Raw genomic sequence first — 17,241 nt, 5'->3', positions numbered from 1 at the left:
TTGAGATATAATTCACATAACATACAATTCACCCATTTGAAGTATACAATTCAGTGCCTTGTAGTATATTCACAGAGTTGTACAACCATTACCCCAGAAAGAACATTTTTATTACCCCAGAAAGAACCCTGCCTCATTAGCAGTCAGTCCTCACCCCTCCCACCTCCCTATCCCTAAGCAACCACTAATCTACTTGCTCTGTCACCCAGGCTGGAGTGCAGTGGCACAATCATAGCTCACTGCAGCCTCAAACTCCTGGGCTCAAGCCATCCTCCTGCCTCAGGCCCCTGAGTAGCTGGGACTACAGGCATGCACCACCATGCCCGGCTTTAATTCTTTTTTATTGCTAAATAATATTCCATTGTATGGATAGACCACATTTTGTTTGTTTATTCATTAGTTGATAGACACCTGGATTACTTCCACTTTTTTTGGCTATCATGAACACTTATGCACAAGTTTTTGTGTGGACCTATGTTTTCATCGCCCTTGAGTATAGGTTAAGAGTGGAATTGCTGGATCATATGATAACTCTATGTTCATCATTTGAGGAACTGCCAGGCAGTTTTCCAAAGTGGCTGCACCATTTCTTATTCCCAGTAGCAGCATATGAGGGTTCCAGTTTCTCTACATCTTCACCAACACTTGTTATTATATGTTGTTTTTTTTTTTTTACTATAGCCATTCCAATGGCTATGAAGTGCTACCTCATTTTGGTTTTAATTTGCACTTCCCTGATGGCTAACAACATTGAACATCTTTTCTGTGCTTTTCAATATGCTTATTGGCCATTTATTATGTACATCTTCTTTGAAGAAATGTCTATTCAGATCCTTTGCCTATTTTATAATTGGGTTAGTTGTCTTTTTATTATTGAGTCATAAGAGTTTTTTGAATATTCTAGATATGAGTCCTTTAACAGATACATAATTTGCAAAAAATTTTCTCCCATTCTGTGGACTATCTTTTCACTTTCTTGATAGTGTCACTTTGTGTGTGTGTGTGCCTCTGAAGCACAAAAAATTTTAATTTTGGTGATGTCTAATTTATCTTTTTTTTTTCTTTTGTTGCTTATGATTTTGATGTCACATCTAAGAAACTATCGCCTAATCTAAGGTCAGGAAAATTTATGCTTATGTGTTTTTCTTAAGAGTTTTATCGTTTTGGCTCTTACGTTCAGGTCTTTGATGTATTCTGAGTTAATGTTTGTGTACGGTATGAGGTGAGGGCCCAACTTCATTCATTCACATGTGTTTATCCAGTTGTCTCAGCACCGCTGGTTGAAAATTAATTGTCTGTAGACATGAGGGCCGTTGTTTCTTTCTCTGCGAGTCATTTTGAAGAAATGAAAGCTCCCGTTCGGAGGCACAAAATGTTTTTATACCAAGATGGGTCCTGGCCATAACTCTGCCAGTGAGCCCTGCAAGATCTGGGCGTGTCTGTTTCCGTCGCTAAGCCTCCGTCTCCCATCTGTGACACGGCACAGCTAGATAAGAGGATTCCTAGGAACTGATCTGGTCGCGACATGCTGAGACTCGGGTTTCCACAGAACTCTCATGGGCTCCTTCTTGTGTCCTGTCATCCCATGAGGCCACCCCACAGCTTGAGATCCGGAGCCAGTCTCAAACTAGGGGTCTTTCCAGCGGCTTCCTCCCCTGGCCTGGCTCCATGAAAGCCGGCCCTGCCTTTCCAAGGCTGTTGGTGTTGTGCTCATTCCCTTCGTAAGCAGCTCTGCCCTCCTCCTCTGTGCCAGCCGTGTCCCAGGCCTGAGCACACAGAGTGGATGAGACGCAGCCTCTGCCCTGGAGGGCGGCATTCTAATGGGAAGACAGACATCAGCCAGTGATCCGGGGCTGAGTGGGGCACGCTGGTTGGCACTGTGTACCACAAGCTGCAGGTGCAAGGAGGTGCATGGCAGCACATGGCTTTGCTGATAGGGTCCCAGGCCTGGCCCGAGTGGCACACACTTGCTCTGGGCCATGTCTGCAGAGCGGCAGGTTGAGCTGCAGAGTAAGGCCATCGTGGAAAAAGCCTTTGCAGCTCTTTCACCTGCCACCCAGCAGCAGCTGTCACTTTGCTCACACCGTTGGCTCTCTAACCAGCCACGACACGGTGACCAGGTGGGTGCTGAACACTTGTCTACGAGTACAGTTTAGTGGTGGAGGGGGAAGTCCCTGGAGCTAGATTATTTGAGTTGCAGTCCTAGCTCTGCATGCTTTTGGAAAGTTATTTAACATCTCTGTGCCTTGTTTCCTCATCTGTGATATAGGGATACTAATAGCATCTACCTGGTAGGAAATTTGTTTCTAAAACATTACAAAGTGCTTTGGAAAATGGCCTGGCACAGGGGTAGCTCTTACTAAGGTCTCCTGTTGTTACGGGCTGGAACTGTAGCTTGTAACAATGTAGCAACACCCCAGCATGCTGCTGCCCACTCCACAATTGGTTGTTATGGCCCATGGCTGTTACACATTGTAACGTGGTAACATGGTACGATTAGCCTTTAGGTTGTAAGAACAAAAGATGATAATGATAGGCCAGACACAGTGGCTCATGCCTGTAATCATAGCACTCTGGGAGGCCGAGGCGGGAAGATCATTTGAGCTCAGGAGTTCGAGACCAGCCTGAGCAAGAGCGAGACCCCATCTCTACTAAAAAAATAGAAAGAAATTATCTGGACAACTAAAAATATATAGAAAAAATTAGCTGGGCATGGTGGTGCATGCCTGTAGTCCCAGCTACTTAGGAGGCTGAGGCAGGAGGATGGCTTGAGCCCAGGAGTTTGAGGTTGCTGTGAGCTAGGCTGATGCCATGGCACTCTAGCCAGGGCAAAAAGAGCGACACTCTGTCTGCAAAAAAAAAAGATGATAATTGTAGTCCTTTACATTTGGATCGGACAGGACTTCGCAGCAGCATATATTTTTTTACTAACAGTGATTCTGTTAGAAAAAGTTTCGAGGTGAATAGAATGTGCCCCTCCCCTTCACAACAGCCTTCCCCCTCAAAGCTCACTCATCTCAGAGTGGGTGGAAGTCAGGTGACAACTAAGGCTCCCATTTTACCAATGAGGACACTGGGGTTTGGCAGCTACTTGGTGGCAGAGCCCACAGCAGAACCTGTGTCCCCTCATCCCGCTCCAGGGCCTGTTCCAACCCTGCCGGTGGCCCGAAGGAAGGCTCGCCTTTGGGGGTTGACAGAATCTGTGCTGATGTCCACTGTCACCCGGCTCCTGTCTTTCTCAGTTCCCCTGAACAGCAGCACGTGCACGTCAGGGACTGGGAAGGGCAGAGAGGTGCTCATCCTGGTTCCACATTTCTGTCTTATAGTTAAAAAAAAAAAAAGAAAAAGAAAAACTGAACACTTTTTGAGTATCTACTAAGCACCCACAGGGGCAGGGATTCTTATTTGTGCTTCCAGATTTCTCTCTCCATTCACAAATATCTGTGAGCACTTCGTGTGTGTCAGTGTCTGTCCCAGGAATTGTGATCAAAACAGGCAAGGGCCGTGCCCAGGGGCAGTTTCTGTTCAAATGAGAACAACAGGCTCAGAGTTCAGAGGAGCTGGACTGAAACCAGGTCCCCATAATTCAGAAGTTGTTGACTTTCGATCCTGATGCCAGGGACCTGTCTGGCATCTGCAGGAGGATGGAACAGAAGCCCCCTGGAAATGCTCTTTGGGAGCTCAGAGAGCCTCATGCACCAGGGAGTGACTGCATTTGTTTTTCTGATTTTACACACTCTTGGCTGTTGGTTCATGGTGCCGGGTTTTGTCGTGAGAGCTGCCTGAGTTCAGAGAGTTGGCTGGCAGCGCCGTTGGGATTGGAGCAGGTCCCTGTTGGCCGTGTGTCTCCTGGTCACTCAGTTGCTCACTCCCTTAGCCTTCGGCCAACAGGAACCTCAAAGGAGAGATGCCTGGGAAGTGCTTCGCACAGAGCCTGGAAGTTTGGGTGTCCTAGATGACAAATGTAGAAATAAGTAAGATGATTCACCACTTGGAACTGCAAATTAGAACCACAGTGAGATACCATTACATACCAATTAGAAGGACTAAGATTGAAAAAGCTGACCATACAGTTTAGTGAGAATGTGCACACATGGCTGGTGAGCATGTATGGTATAGCCACACTGGAAAATAATTTGGCAGTTTCTTCAAAATGCAAACATATACCTACCGTATGATCCAGCCATTCCATTCCTAGGTATTTATGTAAGAGAAAGGAAAGCTTATGTGCACACAAAAGTGTTCACAGCAGCTGCATTTGGAATAGGCAGAAACTGTCCATCAGTGGGTGAATGAATAAACAGTCTGTGGCATAGGAATACTGTGGAATGTTACTCAACAATGAAAGGGAACAAACCACTGATACTGGCAATAACATGGATGAATCTTAGTAGTTATGCTGAGTGAGAGAAGCTGGACCCCCTGCCCCCAAAAGGAGTACAGTTGACCATTGAACAACACGGGGGTTAGGAGAACCAGGCCCTGCACAGTTGAAAATTTGCATCTAACTTTTGACTCCCCTAAAACTTAACTACTAATAGCCTACTGTTGACCGAAAGCCTTACTGATAACATAGTCAATTAACACATATTTTGTTATATGCATTATATACTGTATTCTTATAATAAAATAAGCTACAGAAATGAAAATGTTATTAAGAATATCATAAGGAAGAGAAAATATATTTACTATTCATTAAGTGGAAGTGGATCATTGTAAAAGTCTTGATCCTCATCATCTTCTTGTTGAGTAGGCTGAGGAGGAAGAGGAAGGGTTGGTCTTGCTGTCTCAGGGTGGCAGAGGCGGTAGAAAATCCACGTATGAGTGGACCCGTGTAGTTGCAACCTGTGTTGCTCAAGGGTCAACCGTATGTCCTGTGTCGTTCCATTCCATTTATGTACAAACTCCAGGAAATGCAAGCTAATATGGTGACAGTAAGCAGATCAGTGGCACAGCGTGTGGGCGGGAAGGAGGGTTTACAAAGAGGGTTAGGGAACCTTGGCGGGTAATGGGTATGTTCATTATATTGATTGGGGTGAAGGTTTTATAGGTGTGTATGTCAAAACTTATCAAATTGTGAAGTTTAAATATGTGAAGTTTCTTGTTTGTCAATTATACCCCCAATAAAGCTGTTAAAAATAAAGTAATGGCAACCCTAATTTCTAGCCAATCAATCAATAAGCTGAATCTGACCTTGCCCTCCTTCAGGGAGCTCCTGTGGTAGGCACCCACGAATATGAACAGTAAAATACCAACAGTGCGATGGGACTGCTGCTTCCCATTCCCGCCCTGTCACCAACCTTGCTGTGCCACCATGAGCCTCAGTTTTCTCCTTGAGAAATGGGAACAATAATAATACCTACCTCCTAGGTTTGTTGGGAGGAGAACATGGGAAAATCCGTGTAAAAGTCTTAGTAAACATGCCATAAATGGCAGCATGCACAGGGCCCTGCGGGGGCCCAAAGGAGGGAGAGGTCATTTCTGCGGGGGGAGTGGAGGCTGACAAGGTGTGGCCCTGAACGGCTGGGAACTGAGTCCTGAGAACAGGGAAGAGTCTGCTAGGAGGAGAGGTGGATGGGAGTGCGGGGGCGGGGTAGGGGAAGGACTTCCCAGGCAGAACTCCCTGGGAATGTGGCATCCAGACTCGAAGCTTCCAGAAACATCGGCGGCGGCAGCGTGGTGCAGCCGGCCTGCAGGGCCCCCCTGGTGAGTTAGGGCTGTGGGGTTAGGCAGGAGCCCTCTTCTTCAGGGTCCCTGAAAAGTGCCAACTTCATCCTCCAGGCCAGGGTTTCTTGATTTGGGGTCTGAGGAAGATTCCTCTGGAGGCCACGACTTCTATGGGAAGTTTTAAAATCTTTGTGTAATAAAAGTAAACAAAAAAGTTTAAATCTTATCCTTCAGCATAGCGCTTTTCAATTGAGAGACATTTTCATCTAGTAGAAAGCTGTCATTTCTGAAGTCCGTATTGATAGGAGCGGGGTCTGAGATTATTGTACGTGCATCCATACCTTTCTTCTACAAGGGTCTGTCCATGTGCCATTAGGGCTTGAGGGCTGGGGAGTTCCGTGGCGAGGTGTGCATGGTCATTGTAGGTGACCTGCTCTCTAGGGCTACAGCACAGACAGTCCAAGAGGAGGCGGCTGCTTGCAGGTGGCAGATGCCCAGGAAGGTAGGGCCAGCTGGCCAGGAAGGTCCGGTGGGCTTGGGGATGTTCCCTCTGTGGCGGGGAAAATGCAGGAGGCACCTGGGGAGGGGGAGGCCTGTGTCTGCTCCCACCTCTGACTCCCAGGGTCAGTGAGACGGAGAGAGAGCGGGAGGGGGTGGCATGGGGGGCATCTGTCAGTGCCCACTGTGCTGTAAAGGATGCTGGGGTGGGTCACTGGGGAAGGTGAAGGCCGGTGCAGGGACAAGGGGCTGGACATCCTTTCGGCCCCACCTCACTGGGCCAGATCTTCTCAGCAGAGCCTGGGGCCCCAGGCCTGAGGGCTGGCACAGCACCTGCGGTCAGCCTTCCCCAAGCCACATGGAGAACTCTCCTCTGGGACCAGGGCCTTGGAGGTTTCCTCTGCAGGCACTTGGGGGTGTGGGTGGTGTTTTCACTGCCCCTGCATGGGGTTGGGGAAGGGCAGCTTCCTCAGCTTCCAGAGGGTGCACAGCACTTCCCCCTTCTGCCCTGCTCTGTGCGGATGGAGCTGGAAGAGGCGATGGTAGGGGGGACAGTGTACCCCTGGAATGCAGGCTTCCGTTCTCACCCACCTGGCCCCTGCCCCCTTGTCCTAAATGAGGCTCTGCTGGCCTTCGGGGGTGGGGTGTGAGAAGTCCCGTTCATTCGTGTTCACCCAGAGCAAGCACCGAGCTCAGTGGGGAGCAGGGGAGATGAGGGGACAGGGATTTCTAGTCCAGTGGGACCTAGGCTGAGATTGACATCTACATGGGACAGGGGTGCATCGCATTCAGGAGAGGCTTCTTGGAAGAGGCGCTCTGTGGGCTGAGCCTCCAGGGATGCCGGGTATCCTAGAGAGAGGGGTGTAGGCAGGGGGGGCCCAAGGGGGAGGGCAGGAGATGCCTGGTGCATGCAGAGGGGACAACACGGGGTGTTCCAGGGTTCCTAGGAGGTCCAGGGTCTATGGGGCAGAGGGGGCCTCAGGAGGAGAGGCTGGCGCACCGGTCGCCCTGTGGTTTAGGGTGCCCTGCCTGTATGGGGGGGCAGCCAGTGCCCTCAGGTCCCTCGGGGCCTCTGAAGAGTGTGTTCCCTCAGGGGAATTCCTTCAGGTCTGTTGATTAAACAGAAGCCACCACTGGGTATAGCTCCAGCAAAGCTGTGTGAAGCAAATACATTGGAATTTGGGGAGGGGGCAGGAGCCCCTCACTCTGTCCTCTGAATGGGGGAAGCCTGCTCTGCTGTTCTGGAATGGAAGTGACTGACAGCTGAAGCAAGAAAGGCAGAAGTTCTTTGGACTTTGCTTTCAGACTTCTAATCGTCGCCCACTTTGACCCAAAGCTGGTGACACCTAGCTCCACCCTCTGCCCGCACCACGTGTAGGACTATGCCAGGTACACACATGCCCCGTAGCCGGAAGGGGCAAGTCCAGCCTACAGGAGCCTTAGATGTCCTCAGATTCAGTGGTTCTCAAAGTGAGGCCCTGGGACCAGCAGCAGAAACTAATGAGACGTGCACGTCCCAGCCCCGCCGTGGACACCGGGTGGGATCCAACTCTGCGCTTAGCAAGCCCTCCAGGTGGTTCTGAGTTCTCAAGCCTGAGAACTGCTAACCTAACCTGTTGTTCCTCAAAGGGTTTGTTTTCGTTTTTTGTTGTTTAAATCACAGCTCTCAGTGATGTTTTCCGTTCTATTCTATTTTCTTTCCTTATAAAGCACTTTTGATCAAGACCCCTGAATTGATTTCACAACCCACGGTCACACTCACAGTGTAAAAACCAGCACCATCCAGCCGATTTGATTGGCCTGTCCACATCACACCTGTGGCCTGTGGCACTCAGTGTCCCAGCCAAGTGCCCTGACCTATGAACGGGTGACCTGTGCCCTGACACCCTGCCCAGCCATCCCCTGCCTGCCTGCCCTCTGACTGGCTCTGCCCACACTGCCAGCAGCCTGCTGCCACCCTCGGCCAGGGTGCCCTTCAGGACCTGCCTGAGAACCCCCAGGGGGCCCTCCCCTTCGGAGCCTCTGATTGGCTGCCTTCCCAGAGCCTGAGCCAATCACACCTGGTCCCAGGAGCTAAGGCTCCACCCCGAACCACCTGCCCTGACCCAGGGATGCCTCTCCTCTGTGGGCAGCCTTCACCCCTCCCCACCCCCTGCGGCTGGGGACCCTCTGCACCTGGCACACACTCTGTCCTTGCACCCCACCCCACCCCACCATTCCCCGTTTCTCTTAGTTGCCCTAGTGCCCTCTCACCCCTTTCAGACATTTGTACTTTTGCACTGGCAAGGCCAGCGTTTCCCAGGTAGAAATCTTGGTGCCCTCAGCCCGTGCCTGTTGCTGGAGAGCTTGGGTTTAGCTCACTCAAGAGTGGTTGGAAAAGCTGGTTTATAGTCAGTGCATTTGGGGAAGGAGCTGGGCTAGAGAGCAGCCGGCTTCCACCGCCAAACACCATTTATCTGCGATGGTGGGGCTGACTTGCAGTGGCTTTTGGAGCACGTGTCTCGAAAGCAGTCGCTGGCTGGTCCTCTTTGTGGCTGCAATGGTAAAGTGGACCTCACAACCTCCCTACAAGGTGGGGTTTCCTGTATAACCGCTCATAGCCAGTGCACGGGGCAGAGTGGCCCTGCGGCCTGTGTGGCTTTGGTGCAGTCCAAGGCTCTGTTTGCTTACCTCCAAGGTGAAATAAAACCCAGTAACTGCTCCTAACTCTAGATTCAGCTACCTCGGAGGGTCGCTGTAAGATGTCATAAGACGAGCAGGCCTGGTCCAATGGCCGCGTTATGCTCATTGAGGGCTCCCGTCCCTCCTTTGCACGCACTTTCCTCTCAGAATCACCTTCTGCTGATGCCACGTGAGAGAGAATTGCCCGGGTCCATCCTCTCGGTGCCCTGGACAATGGCCTCCCTGCACTGTCATCGGTGATAAGTAAACAATAGAGTGTTCCAGAATCCATTCGAACAAGCTTTGGGATTAAAACCAGCTCCAGCTCAGTTCCTGGAATTCCACCCGAGTGCAAGGGAGCAGTGGGGGAGAGAGGACAAGGGTGGGAACTGTGTGTGGCAGGGCAGGAATGAGTCACGGGACAGCGCGTGAGTCACAGCGAGGGGAGCACGCCCCTAGCGGGGCTCTGGCCGGTTTGCGGTGGGTGGGCAGCCCCGGCCAGGTCAACCGAGCCGGAGCGCCGGGATGTCATCGCTTGTACGGCTGCCACGGGAGCAGGGGTTCACTGGGGTCTGAATCCCGACGCCTTCTGGGTTCCAGAACCAAATGTCCGTAGGCAGTTGGGCTGGCACAGGGATGGAGTGACCAGGCACAGTGTGACTGAGGCTGCCTGGTGGCTGAGGGCTCAGCTTGTCCTGAGCTCTGAACTGAGGCCCAGATTTACACCCTGGAGTTGCCTTCCTGGAACCTGGGTGCTTAGCGATGACGCCCACAGAGGGCTGGCTGCCCGGGCTCGCCACACTGCATGGCCGGGAGATGCAGGCAGGGCCATGGAACTCTGTAGCACCGTGGGGTGGGGGTGGCCAAGAGCAAAGGCCTTAGACTCAGACCATTCTGCTACTTGGCATTCCTGTGACTTTGGGCAGCAATCTTAGTATCGGTTAACCTGAGTTTTCTCAGCTATTAAGTAGGGGCAATAGTAAGTGTCTCACCAGGTCTTTGTAGGATAGATGAGTTAATAGCTGTAAGTCTTTTGTTACAGAGTCAGGCACACACAGGATGCCAGATAAAGCTGATTATCACAGTCACTATTGTTGATCCCAGATCCATAGCTTTTGGGCAGGGTCTTCGCTTCTCTGAGTCTCAGTTTCCATCTTTGTGAAATGGGACAAATGATGCCAGCCATGTGATAGTCGCTCTGTGAGCCTGACTTTGCCCCTTTCCTTGCTCGGGAGGGTTTTGTGTCATGCCTGAGGGTTGTTCCCTTGCGGGATTTGGTTAGGTCCTGAGCAGGATTCTTAGAGGCGCCTCTAGATCATCGAATGGCAAGAAGTATCGCCACATTTGCAAATTCCCAGGGCATTTTAAAATTGCTGTTAGGATGTTGGAGGGATTGAGGCAGGGGGCTGTCCTAACCTGGGCCTTGTGGGGTGACTGCCCCTCACCCGTGGCACTGCAGAGCCAAGAAGGGGCACCACCCAGCAGCCCAAGCTGTGCAGGACTCCTGATAGGGAAGGCACAGGGCAGGGGTCTAAGCCAACCGACTCCAAGAGACAGGGCTCTGAGCCCCAGTTGGCAATCCATGGTGCCGACCCGGCAGGCAGGCAGCACCGGGCATTCTTGTCCGTGCCAGTAGCCTGTCCTTCCTGCAAGGCTGGTCCCCGGAGACCAGATTGCAGCTTGGCCAGTTGCTCTTGGGCCTGGAATCAGGGCAAAGGGAGCTGGTGTCCAGGGGGACATTCACAGTCTTCAGTGGACAGCCTGTGCGGCTCTGGCCTGGGGGCCTCACGTCTATTCCTCCCTGTCCCCTGCTCTGCCCTGGGTCACAGGAGGGCCGAGCCCTGCAGGCTGCATGGCCCAGGCTCCCCTGTGCTGGCTTCTGGCGGGGTCAGAGGTAAGTGCACAGGGCAGAGGCAAGAGGAAGGCTGGAAGTTCCTCTCCGCCCTGGGTAGGGTCTTCTGCAGCGGTTGTGTCTCTTTGGGGGCTCTAGTTCCTGCTGTTTAGTGTCCCCCAACATGGGTCTGGTGACATTACCTCCCCCTTCGTCTCTCCAGCCTAGTGGCTGACCTCTGGGATCCCTTTGGCTCCTTGCAGCCCCTTCACCCCCTCGTTACATAGCTGGACTTAGAGTGGGTTTCCTCTGCCGGTTGGACCCTGTCCCGTACAGACTTGCAGTCCTCCCAGGGGCAGTTCTGTTGGATGTCCGGATGGTAGTGGAGTGGGACTTTATTTTGGAGGCCATGTAGTCTAGTGAGACAAGCACGGGCTTTGGAGTCCAGCAGATCCATGGCAGGGGGTCCCCACGCCTGCCCCCTTGGGCCCCATGGCGTTCTCAGCGGAGGCTGTGCTGTGGGGGGAGGGGAAGCTTGCCCAGCTCCCAGCTAAGGGCCTCCTCTGCCTCTGCTGCCCCCGAGGTGGGCTGCCTCTCACACCCAGGTGCCAGGAGGACTAAAGGGGGCGGTGGTTTTGGACAAGTGCCTGACAGTGCGGGTATCTCATTCTTCCACAAACGTTAGCACCCCCCTCTTCCCTCGCTGGTCTTGTCTTTTTCTTCAGTCTACACCACATTTTCCAGCACCCTCAGTCAACCACACACTTCTCCATGACACTCCAGCTTCCTCATTTTGCCTTGCGCTTTCTCTTTGATTCTGTTTAAGGTCTCCCTTTCCGAGGAGACAGCTCAGGCCTGGAGCTCAGGTTCTAGAAGCCTCTCCCAAAGAGCACCTGCACTGTCCCCTCCTGGGGAGGCCGTGCCTCCAGCTGTGCCCACAGGGCCCGCCTCCCCCGGGACTGGTTGGTCTCCTAGACCAGTGGCTTTGGACCCAGGTTCCATCTTCTGAGCGCGTGTCTGGTCTCCGGACTGCTCCGTCTTCTGCCCCAGCCCAGGTTTTCCATCAGCAAGACCAAAAAAAAAAAAAAAAAAAATACTTCTCTTCCAGCTGTCATTTGTGATAACCACACCGGCGCTGGAACCCAAGGCTGTTTTCTTTCTAATTGTCTCCTCTGCAGACCAGCGCCAGCCTGAACCGGAAATGGTCAGTGTCCCCTGGGCCAGGCCTCTCGCTGACTCAGTGGGGCCGGCTCAGAGCCTCGCCCAGAGCCCTGCTCTCCTGCGCCCACACCCCAGGGATGGCCCCAGAAGTGGCTTGGAAACAGAAGCAGCTTATTGTTTACTCTGAGCACGTTGGTTTCTTGCCATGCTTGAAAATGCATAGTTTTTTTCCTTAATACTATCTCCAGAATGGGTACTGCGGCTCATGCCTGTAATGCCAGCATTGTGGGATTGCTTCAGGCCAGGAGTTCAAGACCAGCCTAAGCAACAGTGCAAGACCCCCATCTCTTAAAAAAAAATTTTAAAAACACCCAAGAAAAATTTAGCTGGGCCTGGTGGTGCACACCTGCATTCCCAGCTACTCAGAAGGCTGAGGTGGGAGGACCTCTTTAGCCCAGGAGTTCAAGGTCACAATGAGCTAAGATTGCACCATTGCACTCTGGCTGGGCAGCAGAGCGAGACCCCATCTCTTAAAAAATGTATACCATCTCCATTTAACCAATCAAGAGATGAAAATTCTCTCCTGTAGCCTCCCCTTGTCCTGGGCCACGTGCAGCTGCCGTCTCTGCGCTGACCCTCCAGCCTCAGCCCACCTCTGTTCAAGTTCTTCCCTCCTCTGCCCACCCTGGCCAGGGTGGCCTGTCTGGAGCCGTGTCACCCACCCCCTCAAAACTTGCTGGCTCCCCGTTGCCCTCAGGGTCAAGTCCAGCATCCTGGACGTGGCCCCTAAGGCTCTCTGACCTGGCCATTGCCCCCCACTCCAGCTTCCTCCATTGACTGCTCCCGTTCCCATGCTCCAGCCTCAGCCGTCCCTTCCCTCGGCCCCCTCCCCCAGTGTATCGGGAGCCCACTCCTGTGCCCTCAGCAGGCAGCGCCTGCCAGCCAGCCCGCCTTCTTTGTGCCCCGTGGCCCTCTCGTCCCCTCTCACACAGCTCACACTGGCCTGTGCTGTAGCGGCCTGATCCGCACCCCTGACTGGGCGGGGAGCCCCCCCGGGGCCAGAGCCACACCTGGTGTATCTCCGGATCCTCAGCACCTGGCGCGCAGCAGCCGCTTGTATGCACAAACTCGTTAGTCTAACAGTCAGTGACCCCTGTCCCTCCCTACGCCAACCTTGAGATGGTGAGAGCAGCGGTCTGGATGCAGGTCCCTGGGGAGAGAAAGCCTCCACCGGACACAGGCATTTAGGAAAAAGGGAACCGCTTCAAGCATGGCGTGTACCCCAGGTTCTGGGTAGGTGGCATTTTCATTAATCATTAATTAATCCAGGTGTTATCCCCACTTTCTAGATGAGGAAGTGGACACCCAGAGAGGTTAAGTGACTGGCCAGATGTCACACAGCTAGTGAGTCTTTGGGCTTGGACCACCAGGACCAATTCTAGGTCCTTCTGGCCTCGAGGCCGGCCCTGTCCCGGACACATGCCTGTGGGGTCACTTGGCCAGCTAGCTTGGCTGGCAGCTGGGCTTTCTGCAGTTGCTGGTTGCAGCCTGGGACCATCCAAGACAGGGGTTGGCACACGACAGCCTGTAGGCTGAGTCCGGCTTGTGGTCTGTTTTTGCACAGCCAGTGAGCTGAGAATGGCTCTTGCGTTTTTAAAGGGTTGTAGAAACAAGGAAGAAGATGCAACAGGGACTGTTTGTGGCCCACAGAGGCTAAAAAGGTTTGCTGCCTGGCCCCTCCCAGGAACAGCGTGCCCTGCCCCCTTGCCGATGTAAATGTCCCCTGACCACCCCCCTTGGAAGTTCAGGGAGTGACCAGCAGCTGCGTGTAGTTACAGCCATGGAAGCTGGCCCATCGGCCTGCCGAGAGGGAATCTGGAAGCAGTGCTCGGGCCGGCTGAGGGGGTCGCTTGGGCAGAGGAGGGAGCTGGGGCCCAGACCAGGCTGACAGTCTGAGGGCACAGGCTGGTCCCCAGGCCCAGCTCGGGCCAGGCTTGACCTGGCTCTCAGGGCTCTCAGTAACATGGACGCTCTCAGCCCACAAGCTCGGGGGTCCTCAGAGACTCCCTGTTCAACGTTCACAGTGTACAGACGGGGAAACTGAGGTCCAGAGAGGCAAAGGCATTGGCTCAGGGAAAATGTTCAGACTCCAAGTCCAGGACTTTCTCTTGCTGTCCCCACCTCGGCCATAACTGGGCATTTAGGAAGTCCCCACCCTCTTCTAACCCAGCACTGCAGGTCACTTCATCTGCTCACTTGTCCTTCCATTGACATTAATGAAGCGCTGATGACCTGTCTCTGGAGGCCTAGAGCAGGACTCTCACCCGGGGCCCAGGCACTGACAGGGGCCTGTGGATAGAATTCAGGGGCCCATGAACTTGAATGGGAAACTAACGCCGTCCTACTCACCTCTAACTGACAGCATGTCCTTCAATTACATGCGAGGCGAAACCAACCCCCCTCTGGCATTGGCAGCACCTGGAACTTTGTCGCATGTATGTTTTTGGCTGCGTCATGGTTGTTGCTGGTATCTTGACATGTTGCTTGTGCTCAGCCCATTGTTAGGTCTTGTGATTTAATGTGTTAATAAAGAAGTGTGTGTGTGTGTGTGTGTGTGTGTATCCCATGAATTTGATTTTTAGTATTTGGTAACTGGATTTTAACATGAGGTTTCCTTTGTAATTCTTTGCACTTTATTCTTGGCATTCAAAGCCCCTACTCTGAGAAGAGGTTCACGGGAAAGTTTAGGCCTCTCCCCACTCCCCGCTTGTGGCTCCACCTGCAGCCACACTGTGTTCTATGCGCAGCTTCTCCGTCCTGCCGAGAGCTTCTCTAAGGCAGGGTCGGTACCTGCTGTCTGTCAGTTGGTGCTGTGGCTCGGAGCGTGTGCTTGGTTCCTGTTTGTGTCATTGAATTAAAGCCAAGTGTTCTGGCAGAGTAGGTCAAGAGGAGGCCCGGGCCTCCTGAACTGCGCTTGCAGCCTCACCCAGCCCACGGGCCGGTCAGTCTGAGGCCCCCGCACCCTGCTTACCCCACTGGCCCTTGTGTTCCATGTGACACGCCTGGGGGTCGCCAGACCACCGTGCCTCATGGCCACGGGCATGTCCCACGAGAAGGGCTGTCCAAAACCTCGCTGCGTTTGGTGGTTAGAGCCATGGGGCCCCACTGTCCTGTCATCTGAAACTCAGGGAGACTCGTTTCTGTCCCTCCCATTCCTTGCTTTATAAAAATAAAAGCTGAGCTTTTGGAAGCCAGTCAAGCCACACACTAGACAAGAAATTAGAGCCACAGTGAACCAATTTAAACGCTTCGCATTCTCATGTGCTTTTCAAAAACAGGGAGTGGCTGCAGGGGACATATTCAGTTGTTAGAGAAAATCAAAACATCTCTGGAAGGAAAACAACACACAGGGAGAATCTCGGGCCAGTCGCAGAGCACAGCCCGCTGGGTCAGCAGCCCTTCCCCTGGCCGACCCTCGACCCTCGACCCTCACCCTTGGCCCAGCCCAGCGGCACTTCTGATGTCCTGTTTCTTCTCTCTTTGTCTTTCACGGGCTCCCCTTTGAAGGTCCCCCCACCCTGTGCAGGCCAGGGAGGGCGTCCTGGTTCCCAGCAGGTGCTTGTGGAACAACCAACTGTTGACTGAGAAGAAAGAACCAACAAATAATTTAGCTAATGTCAAGGAAAGGGTTTTTTTTTTATATATATATATTTTTCATTGTAAAGTAATACTTAACCTTTCTAGAATATTCACAAAGTGGCCAAGAGAAAAAATAAGGGAAAAAAACCTTCCAGTGGTGGTTCCATCAACCACAGATGATTGTCCTTAACCCTGTGGCCTCCAAGGTCACTGTGCCCTGCCCACGCCAAGGAGAGAGGGGCCAGAGGACCACATGGGATGTGCTTAAGGGCCAGGCCTGGGAGTGGCCAAGGCCACTCTGCCCACACACCCTGGCTCTGGCCCAGTCATGTGGATCCTCTAATGACAAGACTTCCCAGCCTTATTCTGAGTGTTGTTTTTTGTGGTCATTAATGTTTCATTTTGCTTTTATTAGCTGTAGAATTGCGACTACTCAATATATAATTTTGGCTCATTTTTTTTGTATTATCCTTATATCCTAAAAATTCTCCCTTGCAAATTCATGTTAAGGGTTGGTTGCATAATATTATAAAGTGCAAGTGTACCGTATTTTAATGAACTAATCCCCTGTTATTGGGCGCTTAGGTTGTTTCTAGTTTTGTTTTGGTTTTTTTTTGCAGTTTTCTATAATGCTGTGGTGAGCTTTTTGGTGTGTTAAACTTATACCCATTCTGGGCTAGTTCAGCATTGGGCTTACTCTGTGCACGGCATTGCAAGAGGTTGGAGGATAAGCCGGACACAATCCCTTCCCATAAAACGCACATATCAATAACGTTAGTTCAAAGCAGGCTATAGTTACTACAAGCAGACAACTAGAACTGGAATACGGAAGAGTTTTGCCTGGGCTTTGAGAAAGTCACAGGAGAAAACCTGAGACTTTGCAGCCACAGCCCAGGGTAAGCCATGGGGTGGGCTGTCGAGCAAAGGGAGTTGGCTTGGCGGGTGACCCATGCCAGCAGGCGGGCGTCCCCTAAGGCAGGAGCAGCAAGTGGGTTGCAGAGCTGGCACTAAGCCAGCTGATGGGCAGCAGCTGCTGTGGACCCAGGGTGGTGGAGAAGCAGGGACAACACGCCCCTAACATGGCCACCCCAGCCTGAGAGGGTCATTGACCTCAGGTGGAGCTCGGGGTGGCATCAGCTTGGCCGATGCCTAAAACTATGTTCCTTAGGTCGAGACCTCTTTGATCCATTCAAATCAGTTTTCATTATGGGTCCAGGTATCTCAGACTGTACTTTTGAGGTCCAGGCCTTCAGCCTGAACAGACAGAAGAGAGTTGCCCGGGAGCCCCACCCTGGGGGAGGAGGGGAGCAGGGAAGCTGAGGGGCCGAAGAGAAAGATGCCTTGCCAGCCTGCTGCCCTGGGCCACTCTCCCGGCTCAGTGGCAGCGAGAGGACGGACCGTTCTCCGTCCTGCCGCCTCTAGAGCGTTGGCTGTGTGACACACATGCTGGCCTCTGGCTGTATCACCCAACTGGGAGCACAGGGAGGGTGTCAGCGGTGGGACGTGGGCCTGTCCCCCACCCACCAGCCTGCCTGGGGGCCTCCCTGCAGCCCCCGCTGATCCCCTGTGGTCCTTCCCCAGCCCCCGCAGGTGCCATGACTCAGCAGCCCCAGGAGGCCTTCGACAGGAGCGTGGAGGAGGCCCAGGCGTGGATGAAGGCCGTGCAGGAGCGGCTGCAGGTCAATGACAACACCCAGGGCCCCCGCGCGGCCCTGGAGGCCAGGCTCCGGGAGACGGAGGTATGCAGAGGCGTGGCTGCGGGTCCCTGTGGCCTGGGCCAGCCG

At 52.9% G+C, this 17,241-nt stretch overlaps 1 protein-coding gene across 5 annotated transcripts in view; it reads left to right on the top strand.

Annotated features, from left to right (window-relative positions):
- Nucleotides 1–17,241, top strand: part of SYNE3 (spectrin repeat containing nuclear envelope family member 3) — an 85,530-nt gene that overhangs the window by 19,656 nt on the left and 48,633 nt on the right. For 4 of the 5 annotated variants that reach the window (XM_069489452.1, XM_069489423.1, XM_069489442.1 and 1 more), the window contains exon 2: nucleotides 17,039–17,196. In XM_069489452.1, coding sequence (XP_069345553.1) covers nucleotides 17,053–17,196 — 144 coding nt within the window. In that variant the 5' untranslated portion in view covers nucleotides 17,039–17,052. Of the gene's footprint in view, nucleotides 1–16,113; nucleotides 16,354–17,038; nucleotides 17,197–17,241 lie in introns of those variants that run through there. The other variant, XM_069489434.1, reaches the window with a different exon arrangement.

The sequence above is a fragment of the Eulemur rufifrons genome, chromosome 2 (assembly GCF_041146395.1).
Source record: "Eulemur rufifrons isolate Redbay chromosome 2, OSU_ERuf_1, whole genome shotgun sequence".
Taxonomy (NCBI): Eukaryota; Metazoa; Chordata; class Mammalia; order Primates; family Lemuridae; genus Eulemur; species Eulemur rufifrons.
The sequence above is the reverse complement of the archived record's forward strand: the minus strand, read 5'-3'. Positions and strand labels throughout refer to the sequence as shown.